The sequence below is a fragment of the Choloepus didactylus genome, chromosome 20 (assembly GCF_015220235.1).
Source record: "Choloepus didactylus isolate mChoDid1 chromosome 20, mChoDid1.pri, whole genome shotgun sequence".
NCBI classification, from domain to species: Eukaryota; Metazoa; Chordata; class Mammalia; order Pilosa; family Megalonychidae; genus Choloepus; species Choloepus didactylus.
In genome coordinates, this window is record NC_051326.1 from 24,125,469 (window position 1) to 24,149,284 (window position 23,816).

The window sequence follows — 23,816 nt, forward strand, 5'->3', positions numbered from 1 at the left end:
GGGTGTATTCAAGGCCACTGTCCACGGCCGATATTGTGTCGTGTGAGCAGTGCTGCGGGAAAGACTCCCTGTCAGGCTGAGTTTCTTGGCTCAGCTCTGTGTTGTGTGTTTGGCCCCAGGCAGTAGTAGCCCTGCCCGCTGGGGAGACGGCTGCAAGTCCTGCATCTCCCCTTTGCTTCCCTGGACCCGAGACAATCAGCAGTGGTTGTAGGAAGGGGTATCCTCCACCCCAGACACCGAGGTGTTAGTCCAGACCGCTCCCGTCTTATCTGCAGCTGTTCCTGGGCTTCTTTTTTTTTTCTTTTTTTTAAATGCCAACCCACCGTTTCCCCACACCACATTGTGGCCGAGGGATTCAGCCTACTCACTCACTCGTTTCAGAATGCAGACTCTTGGTTTCACCAAACGCACGTTCCCTGTGGCTTTAGCAGAACTTGTCCAGCTGGTGCTACTCTGGAAGTGGTGTTCTGGGTCCTTTCTGGTTTTTTACCTAGTGTTTTCCATGGAGGTGTGTTTTTCTGTCTCACCTAGTCGCCATCTTGGGTTCCCTCCCTGGGCATATTTTTGTTGTTCAGAGAAACTTTATATATAAATTAACTTATTGCTTAGTTTAAGGTATAAATTGGGATTCTACCTCCCAATTTTCCCCTAATATAACAATAATGTAATGTAGTGATAATAGGCAAAGTAACATGAACAGAAATCTGGGCACAAGATAATGTAACTGTAATTTTAATACAGTGGAGATTACCATGAGGTAACAAAATGACGGAAGAATCCTGATGCTAAGACATAGCTTGCATGATTATGTGGTCAGTCTTACATGTTCTTTGGTTTTTATCCCTGGGCGATTTGTTAGAATTGGCCCCTTACCCTTAGTCATAATGGGGAAATTACTTGCCTCCCCAAGCCTTTCTTGATGTATTGACCAAGACATTATTACCCTGTCATCTTTTGTGTTACCATTGTATTGAGTTAAATGTCAATATAATTTTGTATCTAATTTATATTAGATAATTTATATTAGATAAAATTTTCTGTTTTGGAAATAACTGTAGAATCTTTATATACCTAATTTCTTATGTTTACATAAATTAACTATCAAACAGAGTGTAATAACACTTCTAAAATTTTTACTTTTTCCCCTTAATTTTTTTTTAGGCATTTCTTTAAGGCATTTTCTCTTGTGGGAGAAACTCAAGAACGAGAAAGAGTTTTAATACACTTCTCCAAAAGATATTTTTATTGTAACCCAGATACCATTTCTTCACAAGGTAATCTGATGGAAATACTTGAGTTTCTTTTTTATAATCTTAATTTTCTTATAAAAGTTACATGTTTATTGTGAAGAACAGAAATATAGAAAACTTTTAAAAATGAAAATTTATAATTAGAGAACTATTAACAGCTTGTACTTCTTTCTTATCTGTTTATACAGTATTTAAGTCAAATTGCTATCAGTTTTGTTTCCTATCTTTACCTTTCATTGTGAGCATTTTCCCATATTTAATATATTAAATATTCTTTGAAATCATTTAGTGACTGATATTCTTTTATTTTTATTGTATTTTCCAATTTCATAGTATGACAATGTACTTTAAATTGCTCCTGCTTTGTCATTCTGAGAATTTATTTGCAAAGTGCATTGTAATAAATAAAATGCCAGTTTTCTTATTCTTTATTCTACCTCTGATCTCTGAATTTCTTGATGAAAATGCATGTATACTTATATGGTTTTGGAAACTTTTGCAAATCTCATTGGAGCTTGTGGTATATCTTTTGCACTTTTGATATTTAATATAACAATGACCACTGACTTTCATTTATGATTTTATGTTTATTGCACTATTTTTAAAAGGCAGCTTTAAACTACTTGTGTTGCCCTACCCTGTGAACAGAGAGGTCTTTTTCCTGTTGATTCCAATTCCTGCAATAAAGCAATGTTTTCAGGGTTTGAAGTTAAGCTCAGTCACTTAGAACTGGAAAATCTTTCCTAAACTTACAAATTCTGGAATAAATCACTGGGAGCAGATATGTAGGAAACAGAATCTGTCTCATACTTTCAGTATTGCCAATGCACTGGGATAAGTGTATTCAATGTTGACTGAAGTGACTTCTCCCCTCCCCCTCCCACAAGGCTAGGGCTACATTTAACTCAGCATCTATTAAAGTCACTTTCCTTTAATAGGAAAGTGCAGCTTGCTTTTCTTCCTTTCTTTGACTATATTTGGACCAGTTATTCACCACCTCTCACTTTTAGCGTTGACCTGAGAATGAAAAGGATTGAAGAGGGTTGTACCTTTTATAGAAGCCTTCTTCAAATCTAAGGAAAATGTGGACTTTCCTGAGTAAAATAAGAAATGTGGATTTATGCATGCAGTTGGCTGTTGATAGGATATTTGCGAGTTGGCTGAGTTTTTATAAATACTCTCGGGAACTTGTTTCAATTTAGAATTTGTGATAATCAAAATGGAACTGGAATAAATATACTTCCAGACATTTAATAACATCCATTGATAACAGAAATCACATACAATATTAAAGGGCATACTTTCAATACGTTGTCATTGTCCCTTTATGTACTTGAAAAATTATCTTTATAAATTCAATAATATGGTTAGACTTTTCTGTTGATTAGCATAAATTAATAAGATTTTATGCCTCCAGAGCTGCTATTGTCTCCTACACTTGAATTGAGGATTGGCAGGGAGGGAATAAGGAGAATCAATTTTGAGGTTTGCAACCAGGACACTTAACTCTTCATACTTTTTCATTTCTTTCATAAAATAAGAAAAAAGTATGATGTTCCACATACATGTGAGATAATCTGTGTGATTTGGGCAGCTTTTTCCCCCTAAAGTTTTAGTCTTTTAATCTTAACAGATTATTTCAAGTTTTACTTTTCTGATCCATATTACAACAGACAAAATATCCAACTTAAATGTTGCCTTTAAAGAATGGCATGAAAGGGGAAAACTATTCCTACTTGTGTATTTTTAACCAGAGAAATAACACCCAAAAGGTAAATAGTGGAAGACTCTAATCTTGGTTTTCCTTAGCTTTTGCTGCTTTCTCAACTTACTTTTCTTCCAGAAAGTAAGGAAAAGTTATACTATTAAATAACTGTATTCATTTTCATATAGAAAACTATATAAAATTCAAATATAAATAGATAAAAATACAAATTATAATCTCACAATCCAACAATATATACTCTTCTAGATATATATATGTAAATTGAATCATGCTTTACATAATCTGCCTGTTATATAATTACTGTGAAACATCTTTCCATTTCATCATGCATAGTTGGACAAATTTTTAATGACTTCAACATAACAGAATTCCATTTTGGAGGATCCAGAGCAATGCTTCTCTGGATGTCCTTGTATTTTGGGTACAGCCTTAATTCTTTACTAAGTGTAAAGCCCTAGAAGTAGGTTTGCTGCATCAAGGAACACTGTTTCAAGACTTCTGATACATACTGTTAAACTGTCCTTCAGAGAGGAAGGGCAACTTACTTTACCACCTGTAGAGTCCAGCTCTGTGCATTGAGGTCCTTATGATTTATTATTAAAAATTAGCACAGTCTCTTGTTTCACAAGTTCTTAATATATGCTTTTTTAATGATAATAAAAAGGAGGATGGATCTATTAATTCAACAGGATATAGTAAGTAATGCTTTCTGTTCCTGTCTCTCTTTAGATGGAGTCCATTGCCTCACCTGTGCTATGATGTTGCTGAACACCGATCTACACGGCCATGTAAGTGTAGGCTTGTGAAGCTGTCTTCTAGAAATCCAAAGGTGTCCTGGATTTATCTTCGCTTTTGTGCTTATATGTTTTTGTTCTCTGCCCCACTGTCTCTCTCATTCTCTATATGATTTCCATGGCAGGTAGATCAACGTAAATCTCTTAGAAAAAGAAAGAGCTTTTTATTTTTTGCATGCTAGCAGAAAGCATGGTTTGAAGTGGATGCCATATTGTCTAGGAGACTCGAGTTTTATCTGTGATGTGTGTTCTATATTCTCTTTCTCCACTAGATGGCAGAGACAGAGCTTTTTTTTTTTTTTTTGGTTAGGTGTTACAGTTGATGTACAATGATGGAAAGAGCATATAAATTAGATCTGAGAATGTCAACTGTGTTTTCACTAAATACAGTAGCACATCTAAGAGCTCAGCCTTTTCTATACTCCTTGGCTCACCTGGTCTTTTATTAGTTGAAATATAAAACTACCTTCTCTTCTGCTGTGTAGACTAGAGGATGGACATCTTAAATTTATAATTGTATGTAAATGTTTACCTAAGAAGAAGTGGCATTTTAGCATTCACTTAAACTATCCATATTAGGGGAAATGACATTGTTTTAGTAGTTCGCTTTCAGTTTGAAGGAGAGAATTTCAATTATGCCTGCTCATATATAACATTCATTCTAGCCAGGGATTTGCAGCACTTGGGGATATGAGGAGTCCTCTTAACATCACATGTTTTGAGGGTACCACAATCAACAAATGAAAGTTATACATTTAGCATCTGTTGACGGAGAAAACACATAATGACAAAAAATAAAGGATTCCAGTAACATAGTTCATTACTTTTTATAGGGTGAAATCTCGTAGACTTCTATGGAGGTTTTTAGATATTTGGGGTTTCTTTCTATTAAATCCTGGATTGCATTTTAAAAAAAGCTAATATGGCTTTAACACATATATATTCATATTCATATATATGAGTCTCAGAAATTTGAAATATTGTAGTAAATAAAAGTATGACGTTCTGTATTTATTCAGATAACTCAGACTGCTTGATAACCAGACAAACTTTGGCTACCCTGGGGTCTGTAGCCACAGATCTCAGCCATTTATTATTGCCCCTTCTTCAGACTGTTTTGAGGAATTAAAAGGAGATTAGATGAAGCATGGCACTTTTTTGGCAGTTAGGATGGAAGAGAGTTTATATCAATGATCATTTTAATATTGAGCTATACTAATTATAGATAATTAACAACTGGTGACTATAGTGGCAAAGTTAATGATTTAAGAAGGAGAAACTTATTATAAATAACAGTAAATATATCATCTTGAGGAGGGAGAAACTTATAAATAACAGTAACTCTGTTATCTTGCAGATCATGTTTTTGGTAATCAGGTTTCCACTTTGTCTTTAAAAATGTGTTTCATACTTAGTGTCTGTTCAGGTTATGTATATTAGAGCTATCTTTATCCTTATTTACAATGCATGCTGTTACAAGTCTGTTGAATGTATAAGTAACTATCATGAAAACTAACCATAGAAAATGTGTTTCTCTTCTTCCTTTGGATTCGGTTTTAAAATAAATTTTCTTCTAGGTGGTAAGTTTTTACCCATAATTCTGGTTGTAGCTTCTCTTGCATCATGATTGCCTGATTTATTGTTATAGTTTCTGCTTTGACTTATTAGCATGGTCCCTATGAAGTTGAATCATTCAGAAGATAAAGTGAATTATTTCTGTCTGTTTCTTTTCACCTTCTCCTTAGACTATACTTTAAGTCTATCACCTCCTGTTAAGTGGTGCAGTGCCAGAATAGTCTTCTTGGAGAGTGAACTAATAAACCATTTTCCTTTTCTTCCTTACCATCGTGTCCTAATAGCAATAAAATAGCATGACTTTTCTCGGAAGTGCTGAGACCGGCTTTTTATGCTTCTGGTGGTGGGGGAGAGCTAGCTTGGGAGAGTAACATCTTTTGGCTGTTCTTTGTGAATCTTTCATGTGGGTTTCTTTTAAGGAATGATGGGTCAAAAATGCATTGATATGGGCCTTTGTTTTGGCCAGCTTATTTTCTTACTAATTAAACGATGGAATGTATACTAATACAATAAACACTTCTAATACATAGCTCAATGTTACACGTTGGAATGTTTTTCTGTCTTTCTGTTTCTAATTTATTCTCTCATTCAACAAGCACTTTTTGTATGCCTACTGCATTCCACGTTCTGTGCATGTGGTACGGATTAGAATTAAACAAGACCTGTTCATGGAAGTCAAATCTCATCTGTGGTGGTGTTGGCTAGGCTGACTTCTATTAGGCAGATTTCACTGAAGAAATGATAGCAGGTAACTGAGGTACTGATGTGGAAAAGCACTGGGGAGATATTTTAATTACATACTGGATTATATTTAAAACTTCACTAATTGGACTAGGAAAAAACCAATTCAAATTATATACAGTATTTGTGGGGGAAGATGATATGAACATTTCATTTGAATTAAGAATGATGATGCCCTTCAGTTCCTGCTTTTTAAAAAATGAGTCATTGCTTATCTGGGAGTGGTTTAGTCTTAGATTAAATATTTAAAAATTGCAGTCGCTGGCAAAGTTTGTTTTCAAAGTGCTTCTTTATCTATGAAATACATATGCAAATTAAGCTTATGCGCATCCAGATAAATTTCCATTAAAACAAACTCTGGAGTTGACCTAAATTCTTTTGTTATATTGGAAAGAAGTTGTACTGGCTAGTTCAAGCAATTGAACTATTAGCAAGGAAAGAGTTGAAAAAAACTTAATACTTTGCATTTTGTTAGAAATGCTATGAATAAAAGAATTTGACATGTTAGAATAAATTCAAACCTGTTCCTTTTCTGGACTAATCTTCAAATGTGCTCTGATTGCAACCTGCCCTCTTGTACTTCTATTATCAGTATTCAGCCATCTGGCAGGACTGTCACTCGAGGCTGGAGACAGGTGGCAGGGGCAGGACAGTAGGGAGGGACTTCTCATCAGGGATGGTGCTCTGAGGTGGTAGGCAATTTAGCTATAGGATAGTGTAGCAACAAAATGTTAGGAGCATGGTGAGCTGGCCAAGTTCACAAGTAGAAATTCACAAGAGACGGGCAATATGGTGACTGGTCCGAGTTAGGCCACTGTCGGAGGAAGTGGCCAGGGCATTAATTTTTATCAAGATTTTGTGCCAAAAGCCACCCTTTAACATTGTGACTTGGGGCTGTAGCTCAGGTTGGCTGTATTCAGCCCACCTGAGTGTGCAGTGGGCATAAGTGGTAGGGTGTGGATCTTCTGGAGGGGCTTTGTGGAGGGGCTGTCTTCTCTGACTGGCCCTCCTGCTGATACTTTGCCCTCAGCAGGCTCAGAAGGCACTGAAATCCTTATCCTCTGTGGTCAGAGTTTATTGTATGAGGCAGGACCTGTTTGTTTGTTTTGTTTTGTTTTAATACTGGATTAATTTATGAAAGGGTTAAAACCAGGGCGAGTATACCATACTGGTAGGCAGAAAGATCAAGGGTTAAAGTATAGATTTTATAACAGAATAACGTTAAAAAGATGTGAGTTCATTTACAAAATGCAAAGTATTAAGTTTTTTTCAAGTCTTTCCTTGCTAATAGTTCAATTGCTTGAACTAGCCATTACAACTTCTTTCCAATACAACAAAAGAATTTAGGACATAGGAATTCATTATTTCTTTTTCAACATGTACATGGCATTGATAATTTTGAATTGATAATTCTTGGATTGGCTCTCTAGGAGCTTAGAACTATAAATGCTGGATAAAATATTTGGTTTATTATCAAAAGGGCAAAAAGACTATTAAAATTATTAAATAACTTAAATGATTTTCTTCGTATTGCACTATTGTATGTTTCTACCTCCAAAAGCACCACAAACTTCCATGAGGTTGATGAATGCCCGAAATGTGTAGTTAATATCCTCTAAATCTCTGAGTATGTGTGATTATCATTATTGTAACTGGCAGCTGCCTTAAGTACCTCTCGTCGTTGCCTTCCCTTCTGACTATATAGTTTTCTCCTGTGGAAACCTCTTTCTGTCTGTACTATCCCCCATCCTCAGTGCCCTTTCTTATAAAAGCTGTCCCTTACATTCATTTCTTTTTCTCCTTGAGCTTTATCCTACTTGTAGATTCAAGTCTTGGTCTTAATTTCTGTTAAGCCATCACAGTCCCCTTCTCTTCCTCTTCTTTACCTCCTTGGTAGCAAGTCTTTCTTTTAATCTGATTGGGAGCTACCCAACCTCATTGACTTCTCTAGGACCGCGTCCCTGGGTGCTACTCCTCTCTGCTTGGAGTAGGAGAGGTTCAGTGATACTGAAAGTTCAAGGGCATCAGGCCCAGACCTCAGAGTTGGCAAGCATTTCTGGTGGGGCATGGAGTTCTGTTTTACTGCCACTATTTCTGTCCAAACAAGCTTTTATGAGATAGCCTGGGAACCTAACCATCAGCTTTAGAGAGGTTTTTATAGAAAAAATATCATAATTTCAAATTATTTTGTTTTAAAATGACCTTTAGGATACAATTCATTGTCAAATTAGCATGTCTAGTTTTTGATAGGATTCCTTATTGTATACGTTAGATGAGTTCTATTTAAGTATGTCAACAGTTTAATCATGCTCTGGTAGATTGTCACCTAACAGGATTCCATGACCTCTCAGATGAAAACTTCCTTTCCCACCTCCCTTCCTCCCTGGTTGTCATTTCCTTGGAACAGGGCTTATGTATGGAAAACACCTCACAGGCAGCTTGTATCAGTTGAGTCAGTGGGTTCATGTAGGAACCTCAGTTCATCTAATCAGTTCATCTAATTTATATGTTATTTATTCACTATATTCCCTTATCATTATGAGCCTTTGACATTGGCATAACTCATTATTCAAAGGTGTTAAAGGAAAGCAGGTGAAACTATTAGATGAGTTTTGCTGTTCCTCAGTGATGGCAGGGGATCTGAGGAGGGGGAAGGAGTGAGGAGGAGGGACGCTGAAACCTCTGACTCTTGCCTCTAATCCCATTGCTTAATGGAATGTCCGTTTTCTGGGAGAATCAAGTTAACAGTAGATCTTAGTCACTTTGTAACTGGTTAATGAGGTCTGTGTCTTTTTTTTTTATCCTCTCATAGTTCAGAGGAGATATTTCTATGAAGCACTGATAGGAATCTATAGTAGTTCTCAAACAATTTGATCTCAGGATCTTTTTATAGTCTTAAAAATATCTGAAGACCTCAAAGAGCTTTTGTTTATGGGGTTATATTTATTAGCATTTACCATATTAGAAACAACTGTTAATGGGTTTATTGATGTTATGTTTAAATTTTAAGTAAATAACATGCTTATTTTGAACAATATACTTTCCAAAGGAAAAAGATTTTTAAAATCTTAGTAAAAACACTAGCATTTTAAATTTTGGCAACTCTCTTTAATATTTGGTTTCATAGAAGGCGGCTGGCTTCTCATACCTGCTTCTGAATTTAGTCCATTGCAATATATCACAGTTCAAATAGCCTCTAGAAAACTCCACTGTGTACTTGCGAGTGAAGGAGAGTGAAGAAAGGAAATGACCTCAAGGATATCCTGAATATGGGATACCGGGACTGTGCTGTGTTGACCTATTATTTTTAATTCCCATGGTTTTTTTTTGTTTGTTTGTTTGTTTTTTAATATACCACTTCCTGGTCCTTTTTCAATAGTGATGATTACACAGGAGGTGGGGGAAAATATCCCAGTAACATTTCAGATATTCCTAAAGGTTAGACTTTTAACACTTAGCTCTGTGGGATTTATGAAACAGCATTTTCAGCATCACACCTATGGCTTCCTTGTTTGGTCTTAATTCTGATTAGTTTGCAAACTTAAAAATGGTCCTGCTTTGTATGCTAATAAAGCATATAAAGAAATGGACACCTGAGGGCAGCAAAACACAATCACACTTATTTGATAGAGAAGCATACAAAACAAAGGCAAAACAGGAGCTTTCAGCAGAGTTACAGAACTGATATTATTACCAAATCAGTAGTATGCTTTTTCACCATTTATTGTAACATGTTGGAGGAGGTGGAATTGTCATGTGGGAGGTTATGCCTTCTGTGTTTTTAATATCCCAAGATGTATGAAGCCAGATTTTACCATTGGATAATAAGAGCTCTTAGTTTCTCCGAAAGCACAATTTTCACAAAGCTTCCAGACCTTACACTATTAAAATTGAAAAATTTTAGGATCATTTTGCCTGACTTTTCAACCTCTGGGTCAGTATGTGTGGTGGCTTGCTTTTCCAGCCAATATTTGAGATAGCCGGCCTTTAGTAGCTCCTCTTTAGTAGAGTTTACATTAGACCTTGGCTGGAGCCTTGTAGAAGGTTCCAGTTCCCTTGCTTGTCACGGAAGCCATGCTCAGAGCAGAGAAGACCACACTTGTACTGAGTTTTGGACCTGAGCTAGTTTGGTTTCTAGGTGTCCCTTCTAGGAATGTAAACTCCATTTTAACTTTCCCCTTTGCTCTCATTACTACCGCTGAAGTTGGGAGCTGATTTTTGCCTGGCTGTGGAAAATGTTAACTTTAACAAAGGGATAATCTGAAATTAAGGACAGAATACATCAGGAAGCCTCACATGTTGGCATGTTCATGATGATGTCCTTGATATCAGTGCCACATAAGTCTTCTTTTAGACCAGCAAGGTATGACACGGGCAAAATCTAGTTCACCACCTGTTTTTGTAAATATAGTTTTATAGGAACGCACATGTGCACACATGGACCCCGCTCCCCCCCCTTTTTTTTTTGTAAAACACATCTTCACATACCAGTGCCAGTGTTGAGTAGTTGCAACAGAGACTGTATGACCTGCAAAGCTAAAATATTTACTATCTGGTCCTTGACAGAAACAAAATTTCTGTTTTAGGCTCTTGCCCTTAGTGCATGAAACCTTCTATATTTTTTGACACAGCCTCTCCCCCAAAATAGTAAGATAACATTGAGTATGATCCCTCTCCTTGTTCTAAATGGGAAGGTGTTAAAAACACATCCAGATTAATTGTTCCTGAAATAATAAATTCATCAAAAAATTTCTTCTAAAGAGCATGTCGTGCATCTTTAAAAAATGGAGAAAACAACTCTTCTTTGAGATAAAAATATATTTGAAAATGGCAATATAATCCATTTTAGAGAATAGCCTTAAAGGTACAGGATTTGGGGGAGAAGGAAGAAATTATAAAGGAAATCAAAAGTACTTACGACAAGTGGAAATGAAAACACACATGAAAAAATCTATGGAATGCAGCTAAAAGGGAAATTTGTTGCTCTAAATGCCTGTATTAAAGAAGGATGAGCTCAAACCAGTAACCTAAACTTCTACCCTAAGAAACCAAAATAAGGAGCAAACTAAATCCAAAACAAGGTGAAGGAATGAAATAAAGAATAGAAAAGAAATAAATAAGAAGAGAAAATCAATGAAAGCAAAAGTTCTTTGAAGAGATGAACAAAACTGCCAATCCTTTAGCTCGGTGGACCAAGAAACCAAAATAAGGAGCAAACTAAATCCAAAACAAGCTGAAGAAATGAAATAAAGAATAGGAAGAATGAAATAAAGAATAAAAAAGAAATAAATAAGAAGAGAAAATCAATGAAAGCAAAAGTTAGTTCTTTGAAGAGATGAACAAAACTGCCAATCCTTTGGCTCGATGGACCAAGAAAAAGAGAATATTCTACAAGGGTGCCAAGACCATTCAATGGGGAAAGTAGTCTCTTCAATAACAACTGGATATCCATATGAAAAAATTATTAAAATCAGTAATGAGAGGAACACTACTACTGATCTTACCAAAATAAAAAGGATTATAAAGGAATATTGTATGTCAACAAATTAGATAACTCAGATGAAACGGGCAAATTCCTAGAAAGGCACAAATTACTGAAAATCAAAAGAAATTTAAAAACTTAATAGATCATTAAACATGGGTAGACAAGTAAAGATATTGAATTAGTAATGAAAAAACTTCCCACAATGGAATGGTCAAGACCAGTTGGCTTCACTAGTGAATTGTACCGTATGTTTAAAGAAGTTTTAATGGCAATCCTTCATAAGCTCTTAAACAACAACAACAACAACAAAACTACTTCTCAACTTATTCAGTGAGGCCAGTATTACCCTGATACCAGAACCAGACAAGAAAACTACAGGCTAGTATCCAAATTCAGCAACACATAAAAAAAACTTAAACGTCTCAACCAGTTGGAGGTTATTCCAGGTATGCAGTGATGGTGCAACATAAGAAAATCACTGTAATCTGCCATATTGATGAAATAAAGGAGAAAAATTACATCACCCCAAAAGAAGCATAAAAAGCATTTGACATACTATTTCATAATAAAAAAAATACTTAAACTAGGAATAGAAGAGACCTTCCTTAATCTGAAGAAGTGCTAACAGAGCTGACATATATTTAATGTTGAATGATAGAAAGCTTTCCCCCTAAGATCAGGAACAAGAGAAAGATGTCTGTTTTCATTGCTGCCATTCAGCGTGTTCAGGCCAGAGCAAGCAAGAAAAAGAAATAAAGGGTATTCAAATTTGAAAGGAAGTGAAATTCTATTTACAGATACGATCTTTGTATATAGAAAGCTCTAAGGAATATGTACACACACACATACCTTATTTAGAACTAATAAGTTCAAGTTGTAGAAAACAAATTCAGTATACAAACATTAATTGTATTCCATATGCTAGCAATGAACATTCTGAAAACAAAAATAGTTTTATTTACAATAGTGTGAAAATAAAATACAAATAAATTTAAGAAAAGAACGTAATACACTTATACTGAAATCTGCTGTACATCATTGAAAGAAATTTAAAAAGACCTAAATAGAGGTAAAAACTGCTTGTGTTCCTGGATTGGAACACAGTGTTGTTAAGATGGCAGTACAGCCCCAGAAGTTGGATTCAATGCAATCCCTGTTGTCTTTGTCAGAATTCCAGTTGGCTTTTTGCAAAAATTGACTAATCCTGCAATTCATATGGAATTGCAAGGGGCCCCGAATAGACAAAACATGGAGAAAGTTGGAGCACTTGCATTTCTCAATTTCAGAATTTACCATAAGGCTATAGTAATCAAGACTGCGTTACACTGGCACAAAGTTAACCAAATCAATGGAAGAGAGTTGAGAATGTAGAAATAAACCATTACGTTTGTGGTCAATTTTCTACAACGGTGCCAAGACCATTCAATGGGGAAAGTAGTCTCTTCAATAACAATTGGATATCCATATGAAAAAAATGAAGTTAGAGCCCTACCTCACTTTATATACAAAAATTAATTGAAAATGGACCATAGACTTAAATGTAAGAGCTAAAACCATAAAAATCATGCTTCTGATAAGGGACTTGTATTCAGAATGTATAAAGAACTCTTACAACTCAATAGAAAGACAAATTGCCCAATTAAAAATGGGCAAAAGATTTGAGTCACTTATCTAAAAAAGATATAAATGGCCAATAAGCACATGAAAAAATGGTAAACATGGTTAGTCATTAGGGAAATGCAAATCAAAACCATAGTGAATGTGTTATATAGATATTCCTTTTTAGTTTATTAGAATAGTTAGAAGGAAATATCAAACTGTTGAACTGCAATCCAATATCCTTGATTCTTGAAGGCAAGCATATGACTATATGGTTTATATGGTGTGACCGTGAAAATCTGTGGCTCACACTCCCTTTACCCAGTGTATGGACAAATGAGTAGAAAAATGAGTTCAAAAAGTAAATGACTAATGTGGGAGAGGAGGAGTATGGGATGTTTTGCATGTTCTCTTTACTTTTATTTTTATTATTTTTATTTTTTGGAGTAATGAAAATGTTCAAAAATTGATTGTGGTGATGAATGCACAACTATAATGATATGTGAACAGTTGTTTTACACTTTGGATGATTTTATGGTATGTGAATAGATTTCAATAAAAAATGGTAAAAGCAAACAAACAACCATAGTGAGATACCACTTCACAACCTACTAAGTGTGTTGACAAAGATTGGAACTCTCATGTATTGCCTGGATTGTATAATGTTGTAGTTGTCTTGGAGATGTTTTACAGCTCCTCAAAATGTTGGGAATATAAAATTAACCATATTACATCATTTCCACTCCTTGATATACACCCAAGAGAATTTAAACATATATACACACAAAAACTTGAATACAAATGTCATAACATTATTTATAATAGCAAAAAATGGAAAGTGGCCCAAATGTCCATCAGTTGATGTATGGATAAATAAATGTGGTGTATCCATCCAGTGGAATATTACCAGACAATAAGTAGAAATGAAGTACTGGTACATGCTACAACATGGATGCACTTTGAACATATTTTTCTTAGTAGAAAGAAAACAGTCACAAAAGGTGAAATATCATTTGGTGGTGTTTGTGTGAATGGTTGTTAACAGGCAAATCCGAATAAATAAAAGGTAGACCTAAGTAGTTGCCAGGGGCCGGGTAGTGGAGATGGCAGAAAATTTGAGGAGTAACTGCTAATGGGTATACGTTTTTGGGTAGGTAAAAATATTTGTGGTGATGGTTGCATAATTTTCTCAATATATATTAAAATTGCTAAATTGTAGGGTTCAAAAGGTAAATGTAATGGTATGTGAATTATATTTCTATAATATAAGAATATAAGCTAGTAATTCTAAAATAATATAAAATAATATAAGCTAGTACTTCTAAAAATCATAAAGTTGACATTTCATAGGAAAAATCACACTTAAGACAAATATTTTGTTTCTTCTCATACTCATGTTTTCAGTCTACTTTTCATAGTTGTGTTCTAATGTATTTTTCTATGCTTGAAACTTTTTATAGGTCCTTATTTAATACTTATTTGCAACAAAACTCTATTGTAATAAATTTTTTATCACTAGAAGAATTCTAAGTGTTAAATTTTCTTCTAAAATGATATATACCTAATAACAACACAAAATTTGTTCAAAAAGATGTTACAAACATTTGTTTCCCCCCTCCCCCCCAAAAAAAACACTTTCAGCGATCAACTAATGATTCAATTAGGTCCTCCTTTAATTTTGTTAAAAGCAAAGAATTGGAAACCATCTGGCTTGGAATAGGATTTGTTACCTGGTCATTGTTTATTCATTTTCTCAAACCTTTGGAACATATCAAAAAGTCCTTACCAAGTCACATCAAAATGATTGTTGATTAGACTTGTAATTTTTACCCTCAGGCACCTTGTTTGATATACTTGAAAAGAACTGGGAAAATTATGATGCTTTGATTTTCCATATACCCTTGGAAAATATTTTTTAAGATACTTTTATGTGCTTTAAATAATTTTTTGTCACAACTTTGGAACTGCAGGTTTAACTTAATCAATTTATGGAATGTATCCACCAAATCAGTTATTGTCACAATAGCTAAATCAGACTTTTCTCATGCAAAGTCTGACTATGCCCTCTGTTTTAGTTTCCTAGGCTGCTTAAAGCAAATACCAGGAAATGGGTTGGATGAAAAAAAAAAAATGGGAATTTATTCACTCATGGTTGAGGGTGGAAAATGTCCAAGTCAATGCATCATCAAGGTGATGCTTTCTTCCCAAAGATCCTACTTACAATGGGTTCACACCCACAGGAATGGGTTAGACTCAAGAAATGTTTTTCTGGGGTACATATAGCTGCAAACCACATACCCTCTTTGACAAATTTGCCGATGGACAAGGCAAGATTTTTTACAAAAATTATTTAACCCTTTATTTAGGTTTATCATGGGTGGGACAAATTGTTCCATTTTGTAAAATAAGGGAAGAGCAGCTGTGAAAAGGGACGAGGGAAACAATCTCTGCCTTTGTTCTGGACTGTCTTTTTCAAAGAAATTTCTATAGTGAGCAGCTTTAGAGGATAGAGATAGTGACTCGAGAGCAACGAACATATGGACTTGGAAGACAGAGCTAGTGTCTCCCTCCAGAGAAAATGGGTAGATTCCGGTTCCCAAAACCTTGGGTTTCTCTCCTATAATACGACCTATTGTATGTGCGGGCGACATCTGGCCCTATTCAAATTGTTCTGTGGGACTTGGAGCTCAGGGAACTGCACAAGAAAATGCTGGTATTCTGGTTACTACTACTGTGAGTTATGAATTCCTGTGTCCCTGACCCAGGAGTCATGTCTTCTGCCACCATCCATGAGACTGTGGCAGGCTACTTGTTAGCTTGGAAGTAGAGTAGGATGTCAGATCCTTCACAGTTCTTGCCAATACATAGGAAATAGAAACAGCCATCAGACATCATGTTTTTCATTAAAAACTACATTGTATATTATTTATATAAATGTAGCATGGGTTTTTCAGATTTCTTCCTAGATTAAAAATAAGGGGTTGGCATGCTTTTGTTATTCCTATTTAGTGACCGTTTTAAAAGCATAATAAACCATCTGTCTTTCTTATGCATATTAAATTGTATTACATATATATGTATATGTGCATATATATTCATGTATTCAAAAGCAAAATCAAACCTTGCTTTATGTAATCACATTTGAGAATTAATCTTAGTACTATAAACATCTTTATAATAAATTATTTACCTCTGCTGTAGAATATTGGAAAGAAGATGACCTGCCAAGAGTTCATTGCAAATCTTCAAGGGGTAAATGAGGGTGGTGATTTCTCCAAGGATCTGCTGAAGGTAAGCATTGAAATATTTGTTTTTAAAGCATGCTTATGTTTATATTTACTGTATAGTTTTCAATACAAGATAGATAGGCTAGGGATTACTTTAAAGATTTTGGTTTTAACGGTGATGTTTCTATTGGGGTAAGTCTTTGGTGCTTTTCAGTTCAGAGTGCCCTTAATAATTCCTAGAAATCCACATTGTAATCAATAATACTGAGAAACTAGGTAGATTTGGAGTAGCTGCTGATACGAGTGGGTAGTATTGAACTTCGACTTATTTGTAAGCATACCATCAGAACTTGAGAAAGGTCATGAAAGTATAGGCACTATGGAGATAAAACATGTGTGGACTATAATGGAAGCAGCTCTGGACAGTGTTCAGGCCCTAGTCACAGAGGCACTCAGGTTACCTGTCTCTGGAAATAGATTAAATTAAATCTGAGTAACTGTAGAAGGCCTGAATTATTTGTACTCTGGCTTTATTGTTAACAGTTAGCATGTTCTTCCCCATCATCAGATTGTTTTCAAGGAGGGCACAGAATCAACTTTGGAATTAATAACATTCTGCATCACTATAAATGGTATGTGCATTCCATCAAATATGAAATAATTATTCATAATGGATCTGAATATTTTAGAAGTTGAAGATCTGATGTGTACAATGAGAATGTGTGTTTTTTTGTTGTTTTTTTTTTACAGAGTTTTATTTAATTCTAACCTTTTATATAGCTTAGTACTTTTATAGATTTCTTTTGAACTCACTAAGAAAGGTGACGCATTTGAATCATGCTATAAAATGGAAATGTACCAGGTGAAAGATAAGTCCTTTATGCTTTATGTAATTAAAAACTATATAGAATGGAATTCACCAGATTTGGATATATATAAATACATATACACTTACACTAAGGAAATGAAAGAATGTGTAAAAGTGTGGGATCAGATTCTAACTTTTACTGACTTTAATTGCTGCTCATTAAAAATACTTATGAAAAAAAGAAGAGTAGCTTGTTAAGTAAGGAAAGTCATTTTTTAGTTTGCTTCTCTATAGGGCAAATGCTGCCATTGTATGTTCTGTACACTTCATTGAAGCTATTCAGTAAGTATTTGTTAAATCTGTTTTCAATTTAGCGGTGTTAGCTAAATTGGAGCCTCTCTAAGAGAGGATTTGTGAGGCTTTTATCAAGTTATGTCAGAAATGAAAATTGACAAGAAAATTATTATAGCGAAGCTTTTAGATCTTAGTGGTGGGCTTGTGGTAACCTGCACGACTGTAGGTAAATTATTGAGCAAATTTAGAGCATGTTTGATGGAGCCGCCTGTAACCAAATGTAGTTAATGTACAGTCTAGTGGCTACCATTCACCTCAGATGAACATACTTTTTTCTTTGATTTACTCTGCAAAGAATTTGCCAGAGGATTTGTTGCAGTTGTGCAGTTGAGATCATGTTTACAAACCCCAGGAGGACAGTATGTATTATGCTATTTTTTATTTATTGTGGGAAGATGACAGTGAAATGACACTGAAAATGACAGCGGAGTTTAGCATGAAAATTGTCAAGTAACATATTGATTCCTTTTCATAACAAATCCCAGCCTCTCATCCACCCAAGATGAGTTTTCCATTTCAGTTGGAATCTGGAGTTTACTGCAAATTTCAACAAAAACAGATTTTATTTAATAGTCCCCCCTCCCCCCCCCCATTTCACAGTTCTATGTGGCTATTTGTTTTCCTCTCTCCCTCTGTCTCTTTCTTTTTTCTAATCATAGTTGTCTCTGGATTCCCTGGAGAAATGTTAAATTTAGTTTTGGGGGAAGTATGATTATGCACTTGCCATATAGTTAAATACGTACATACAGATAAACACACAAAGTTTGGTACCATCTTATGGGTTTCTGAGTTACCTCGTTTTCTTTTCATCCACTCCTTCCCCAACCTAAAAAATTATAAGCATATAAAGCATTCAGTTTAATTATGAGGTAAGAGGAAATATTATGACCTTTATTATGTTTCTTCATAAAAATGTAAAGATTGATAACCTTTATCAAAAAAGTGCTTATGATTACATGGATTGATCTGAGGTTTTTGTTATATATCGATCTTATTACTTTAGTTTTCTTTGTTGAATCAAAAGTAAAGTTGGGCTTAGGCCTTTTGTTCAACGTGGTTGGCAGAGGTGAGGCGCATGTGTGTTGACTAGATATTGTGGGACTTGAGGAAGTCACTGGAACCAAATAGGCACCTTCCCTCAGAGATTGCAAACAACTGAGAAAGAGGATTCTTTCTCCTTTAAAATGAAGTTATCCCATTTTAAAATAAGTATAAACTGAATTCTGCTTGTTCTCAACAGAAATAGTTAAGGAAAAGATTGAACTTAATGTACTTAAATATATGAGAAATGAGAAACTTGGCTCAAGAATTCAGTTAATATTTTGCTTCCAAATTTGCCTTAGGCTACATCAAAGGGGGTAGATGATATGTTGGGCCTTTATTTTACAATTCCACCTTATTTATTCAAATGTACTAAACAAATATCTGAGTGCCCCCCCCCCCCCACAAATTGCTTAGAGTATAAGTTATAGATGTCTATAATACAAAGTGGAATAAAGTTAGACACCAAAAGGGATAGAATACTATTTAGGTTCGTCAAAGTGGAGATCTGGCTGGGAGGAAGTGATGTTTGAGATGTGCCTTTGAGATAATAGGTGCAATTCGAATAGAAGGCTCATTTTACTTTTTGTTTAGGTTCTTACTCCATTTCATCTCCCTTCTCCTCCTTCACCTGTAAACATTCATGTTTTCTCTGTCATATATACCCTCCCTACTACCTCACCAAATCAAGACAGTAACTCATTCTGCAAAGTTTGCCAAACCATCTGGTGTGTTTCATGGCCATACGGGGCCTGCCTGTCCTGCAGCTGGATGTGCTTTGCCCTTAAAGGAGGGGAAGGAGAGGTACACCTTTGGGTACTGATCTAGTGAAACATTACTAAGACTCTGTTAAACATTAAAACTCATAAGTAGTGAGGGATGTGAATGTAATATGTGGACCAACTCTGGATTGAAGGCTGAAACTTTTGGGAGATACCGTGGGATGATGAATATAGTTATGGACTTGGGAGTTAAACTAGTGAGTTCTAATCCCAACTCCTCTCTTTTATTAGCTGGGTGACTGTGGTCAAGTTCACTTACACTTTGTCTCTTGATTTCCTTGTGTGTGAAATGGGAGATTTTATTAGTAACTTCCTTGACTTGTGATGATAGAATGAGCTAATAAATAAAAAGCCCCTAGCGTACTAGCATGTAGTAAAGTACTGTATACTTTTTATTTTAAATATTATCTTATCCTTCACCTAGCTCAAAGTGAGCTGGAAGGGGATCCCATTCCTTCCTGTATTTGGACCTAAAGTGTTTTACAATTCTGAGGACACCCCCTTTTTAGCCTTCTACTTTTTTTTTTTTTTAAGTTCTGTAGTAATTACATTTTTTTTAATTCGTTTTATGGAGTTATATTCATATACCATGCAGTCATACAAAACAAATCGTACATTCAGTTGTTCACAGTACCATTACATAGTTGTGCATTCATCACCAAAATCAATCCCTGACACCTTCATTACCACACACACAAAAATAACAAGAATAATAATTGAAGTAAAAAAGAACACTGGATGCTTTTGTTTTTTTGTTTTGTTTTTTTTTTTTCCTTCCCCCATTTTTCTACTCATCCATCCATAAACTAGACAACGGGGAGTGTGGTCCATATGGCTTTCCCAATCACAGTGTCACCCCTCATATGCTACATTTTTATATAGTCGTCTTCAAGATTCATGGGTTCTGGATTGTAGTTTGATAGTTTCAGGTATCTACCTAAAAAGGATTGTTTATATTGTGCGTAAGAGTGCCCACCAGAGAGACCTCTTGGCTCCTTTTGGAATCTCTCTGCCACTGAAGCTTATTTCATTTCCTTTCACTTCCCCCTTTTGGTCAAGAAGATGTTCTCCATCCCATGATGCCGGGTCTACATTCCTCCCCAGGAGTCATATTCCACATTGCCGGGGAGATTCACTCCCCTGGGTGTCTGATCCCACATAGAGGGGAGGGCAGTCATTTCACCTTTCAAGTTGGCTTAGCTGGAGAGAGAGGGCCACATCTGAGCAACAAAGATAGCCTACTACTTTTTAAGCACACGCGTCTCCTCGATCTTTGAAAGGAACCATCCGTGACCTTGAATATTTCCTGTGGTAAGTTTTAGCCCGTGGTCTCTGTAGTTTTTGTTGTTGTTTTGTTTTGTTTTGCTTTGGTTTGGAATTATTTCTTGGTTCCAAAGAAATCCTCCATGAGAGGCATTTGTTCTGTAGAGACCGTCTTAATATTTTATAGGTATCTGAAAATGAACCTGGTAACCCCTGTATTTTCCTTGCCTTTTTACCCTGTCCACAGTTTTCTTTCTCCTGGGTCTATCCCTCTTCCCACATTTTTATATCTTATATTTAGTTTGGATCTTTGGGGATTTTTCTTTTTGTTGCAAGAGTGAGTTATTGTGTTCTTTCTGAAATCTTGAAGCACCTCTAAGGGTACAAATGAGTTGTCCTCTTTTGAGATCCCAAGGCAATCCTGGGATATTAATAGAGATTGTGAATTGTCTGAAGTGACTGAAAATCCCTAGTGGAAGAAGAGGAGTTGCTAATATATGCCTGCTCTCTAGGCTTCTTCCAAATAGGGAGGCCTAGGTCAAAAGGCCCAGGACCAGTAAATGTTCCTCGAGCTCATGCTCTGTGCCTATTTGGCCTGAATTATTTCACTTTTCTAATATAGTTTCTTATGAACCTCTTTTCTTTGTTTTAATAGAAAAACTACATTTGTATCATCGGTTCAATCTCCTTTCCATTTCTAACTCTGTTGGCTGATAATCCTTTTCTCATTGCATATAGAGAGAGACTCAGGGACCCTTGGGTGACAGATATTTAAATATTTAGAGCCATTTCAGAACACATTTATGGGAAAGATGGGAAGAAACAATAAAAAATAAGAGAAAAAGAGCTGGTGGAAATTGGCATAGGATAATATAAGGTGGAAGATAAATTAATTGGTTGTACAACAAATTCATTTTGAAGAGACATCCAAGTTGAAGAATTTGACATTGAAACATGAAGTCCTAATTCTTTTTTAAACCCAACTTTCTTATTGTCACCTACCAGTTGCTACTCAAATACCTTAATACTTTTTTATCCTAGTTATAGTTAGGTCTTTAATTGTGATTTTTTTTTTGTTTTTTTTTGGAGCAGCAATTGAATACAGTGGGTACTAAGGGGAAATAGAAGAGAATTAGCTAAAATGATTTCTGCTTTAAGAATTTTTATCATTTAGATCTTTTCACCTTATGGCAAAATGCAAAAAAAATCTCAAACCTTTCGAAATGATTCAAATTTAACTAAACAAAACTGAATATGTTTTCAGAGTGTTTTAAAACTTACTGTTCCAGTTTGCTAATGCTGCCATTTTGCAAAACACCAGAAATGGATTAGCTTTTATAAAGGAGGTTTATTTGGTTACAAAGTTAGTGTCTTAAGGCCATAAAGTGTCTAAGATAAGGCGTCAACAGTCAGGTACCTTCACTAGAGAAAGGTCACTGGCATCCAGAAAACCTCTGTTAGCTGGGAAGGCACGTGGCTGGCGTCTGCTTGCTCCCAGGTTGTGTTTCAAAGTGGCGTTCTCCAAAATGTCAGCGTCAGCTTCTTATGGCCCTCTTTAAAATGTCTCTTTAAGCTGCTCTGAGTCCCTTCTGTTTGTCAGCTCTTTTATATGACTCCAGTGATTTAATTAAGACCCACCCTGAATGGGTGGGGTGACATCTCCATGGGCATTATCCAGTGAAAGGTCTTGCCCGCAGTTGATTGAGTCACGTCTCCATGAAAATACTCAATCAGTAGGTTCTAACCTAATCAACTCTAATATGTCTGCCCCCACAAGATTGCATTAAAGAATATATGGCTTTTGGCGGGGCATAATGTATCCAAACTAGCACACTTACCTTCTTCTAAATATGCTTAAATACTTGAATAGTTATAAAAATAGCCCAAATTACAAGGAAGCATCACTGGAAATTATTAAAAGCTAGGTAAATAAATCTTGCTCAGACCCATCAATTATTTGCCACTCTTTCACGCTTTTGCTTATGATTTTGATGTTTGGCTTGATAATATTCTTTAGGAATTTAATTTCTTGGCAGAAATTGCTTGTTTCTCTTTTACTTGTGAATTTATTAACTTTGAAATCAACTTGAGGTCTCTTAAGTAAAGACCAAAAGCTTTTTCACTCTCAGGTTAGTAGTTAACAGTGAATTTGTGTGTGTGTGTGTGTGTGTGTGTGTGTTGGGAGTGATAGTTAAACTTAGGGTTATAAATCAAAATGCCTAGCCTAGAAGGATTCACATGCTTCATTCCATTAATGGAATGACAAATAACATAGTGAATTAAATTATTACCTCTTCTATTGGTTAGAATCTCACTAAAAGTTCTTATTCAAATGCATTTGTTTTCCCTTTCTTTCCCAAAAGAGACACTTTAGGTGTGGTTCCTTTAAAAGAAATTTCCAAGAATATGTAGGCTATTTGCATTCATTCCTTAACAAATCCAGTTGCCTGAAAGGATTATGTATTTTAAGTGGAATTTTCTCATTTGGTTTTCTTAGGGAAAAATACTTTGAAAATGATGGAGAAATTAGAGGAGGGTATCACTGAAACATAGTCTGAAAAGGTCAACAAAGAAGAACACATTTAAATAAAGATTAATGTGACTTGCCAGACAAGGAAGAAACATAATTAGGAAATACAAAATTATAGCTTTGCAGGTTCATAACCATTAGGCTTTGCAATCAGTTATAGCTGTATATAAGGTAAACAACAAAAAATGAATCAACCATTACAGATTTAAAGGTAAGCAATTTTCTGCAAGTTCAGTTTGCAAAAAGGACATGTTTGCATGGAAAGATAGCAAGAGCTGCAAGGATTCTTCTATAAGTGAGAGTGCAAAGGCAGCTCGGCACACATTGAAGTCCCATCTAGGTCTCTGACCCTTGCAGCCAGGGTGGAGATTGAAATTTTAACACTGACAATTGCCCTACTTTTTTATTCTTTTACCAAAAGACTGGCCTTTTATGCCAGTAAGCAACAGGAGGTCTCTCTTTTTACCCTTTTTTTTTTTTCTTTCTCTTTTATTCTTTCATTTTTGCTCTCTCACTCCTTAACTTTGCTTCCAGTGTTACCACAAGCCTTGCAGACTATATGTAGCACATGATACTGTCTTAATTTCTAGCTCTAAACCTTGGAGCCCCAGGCAGTCTTTTTCAAAGGCAAGCCTAGCATA

General features: G+C 35.4%; 1 protein-coding gene across 6 annotated transcripts in view; it reads left to right on the forward strand.

The window, feature by feature from the left end:
• PSD3 (pleckstrin and Sec7 domain containing 3) overlaps nt 1-23,816 on the forward strand; it is a 514,520-nt gene that overhangs the window by 281,502 nt on the left and 209,202 nt on the right. For all 6 annotated transcript variants that reach the window (XM_037812498.1, XM_037812499.1, XM_037812501.1 and 3 more), the window contains 3 exons: nt 1,162-1,274; nt 3,706-3,764; nt 16,372-16,461. In XM_037812498.1, coding sequence (XP_037668426.1) covers nt 1,162-1,274; nt 3,706-3,764; nt 16,372-16,461 — 262 coding nt within the window. The remainder of the gene's footprint in view (nt 1-1,161; nt 1,275-3,705; nt 3,765-16,371; nt 16,462-23,816) is intronic.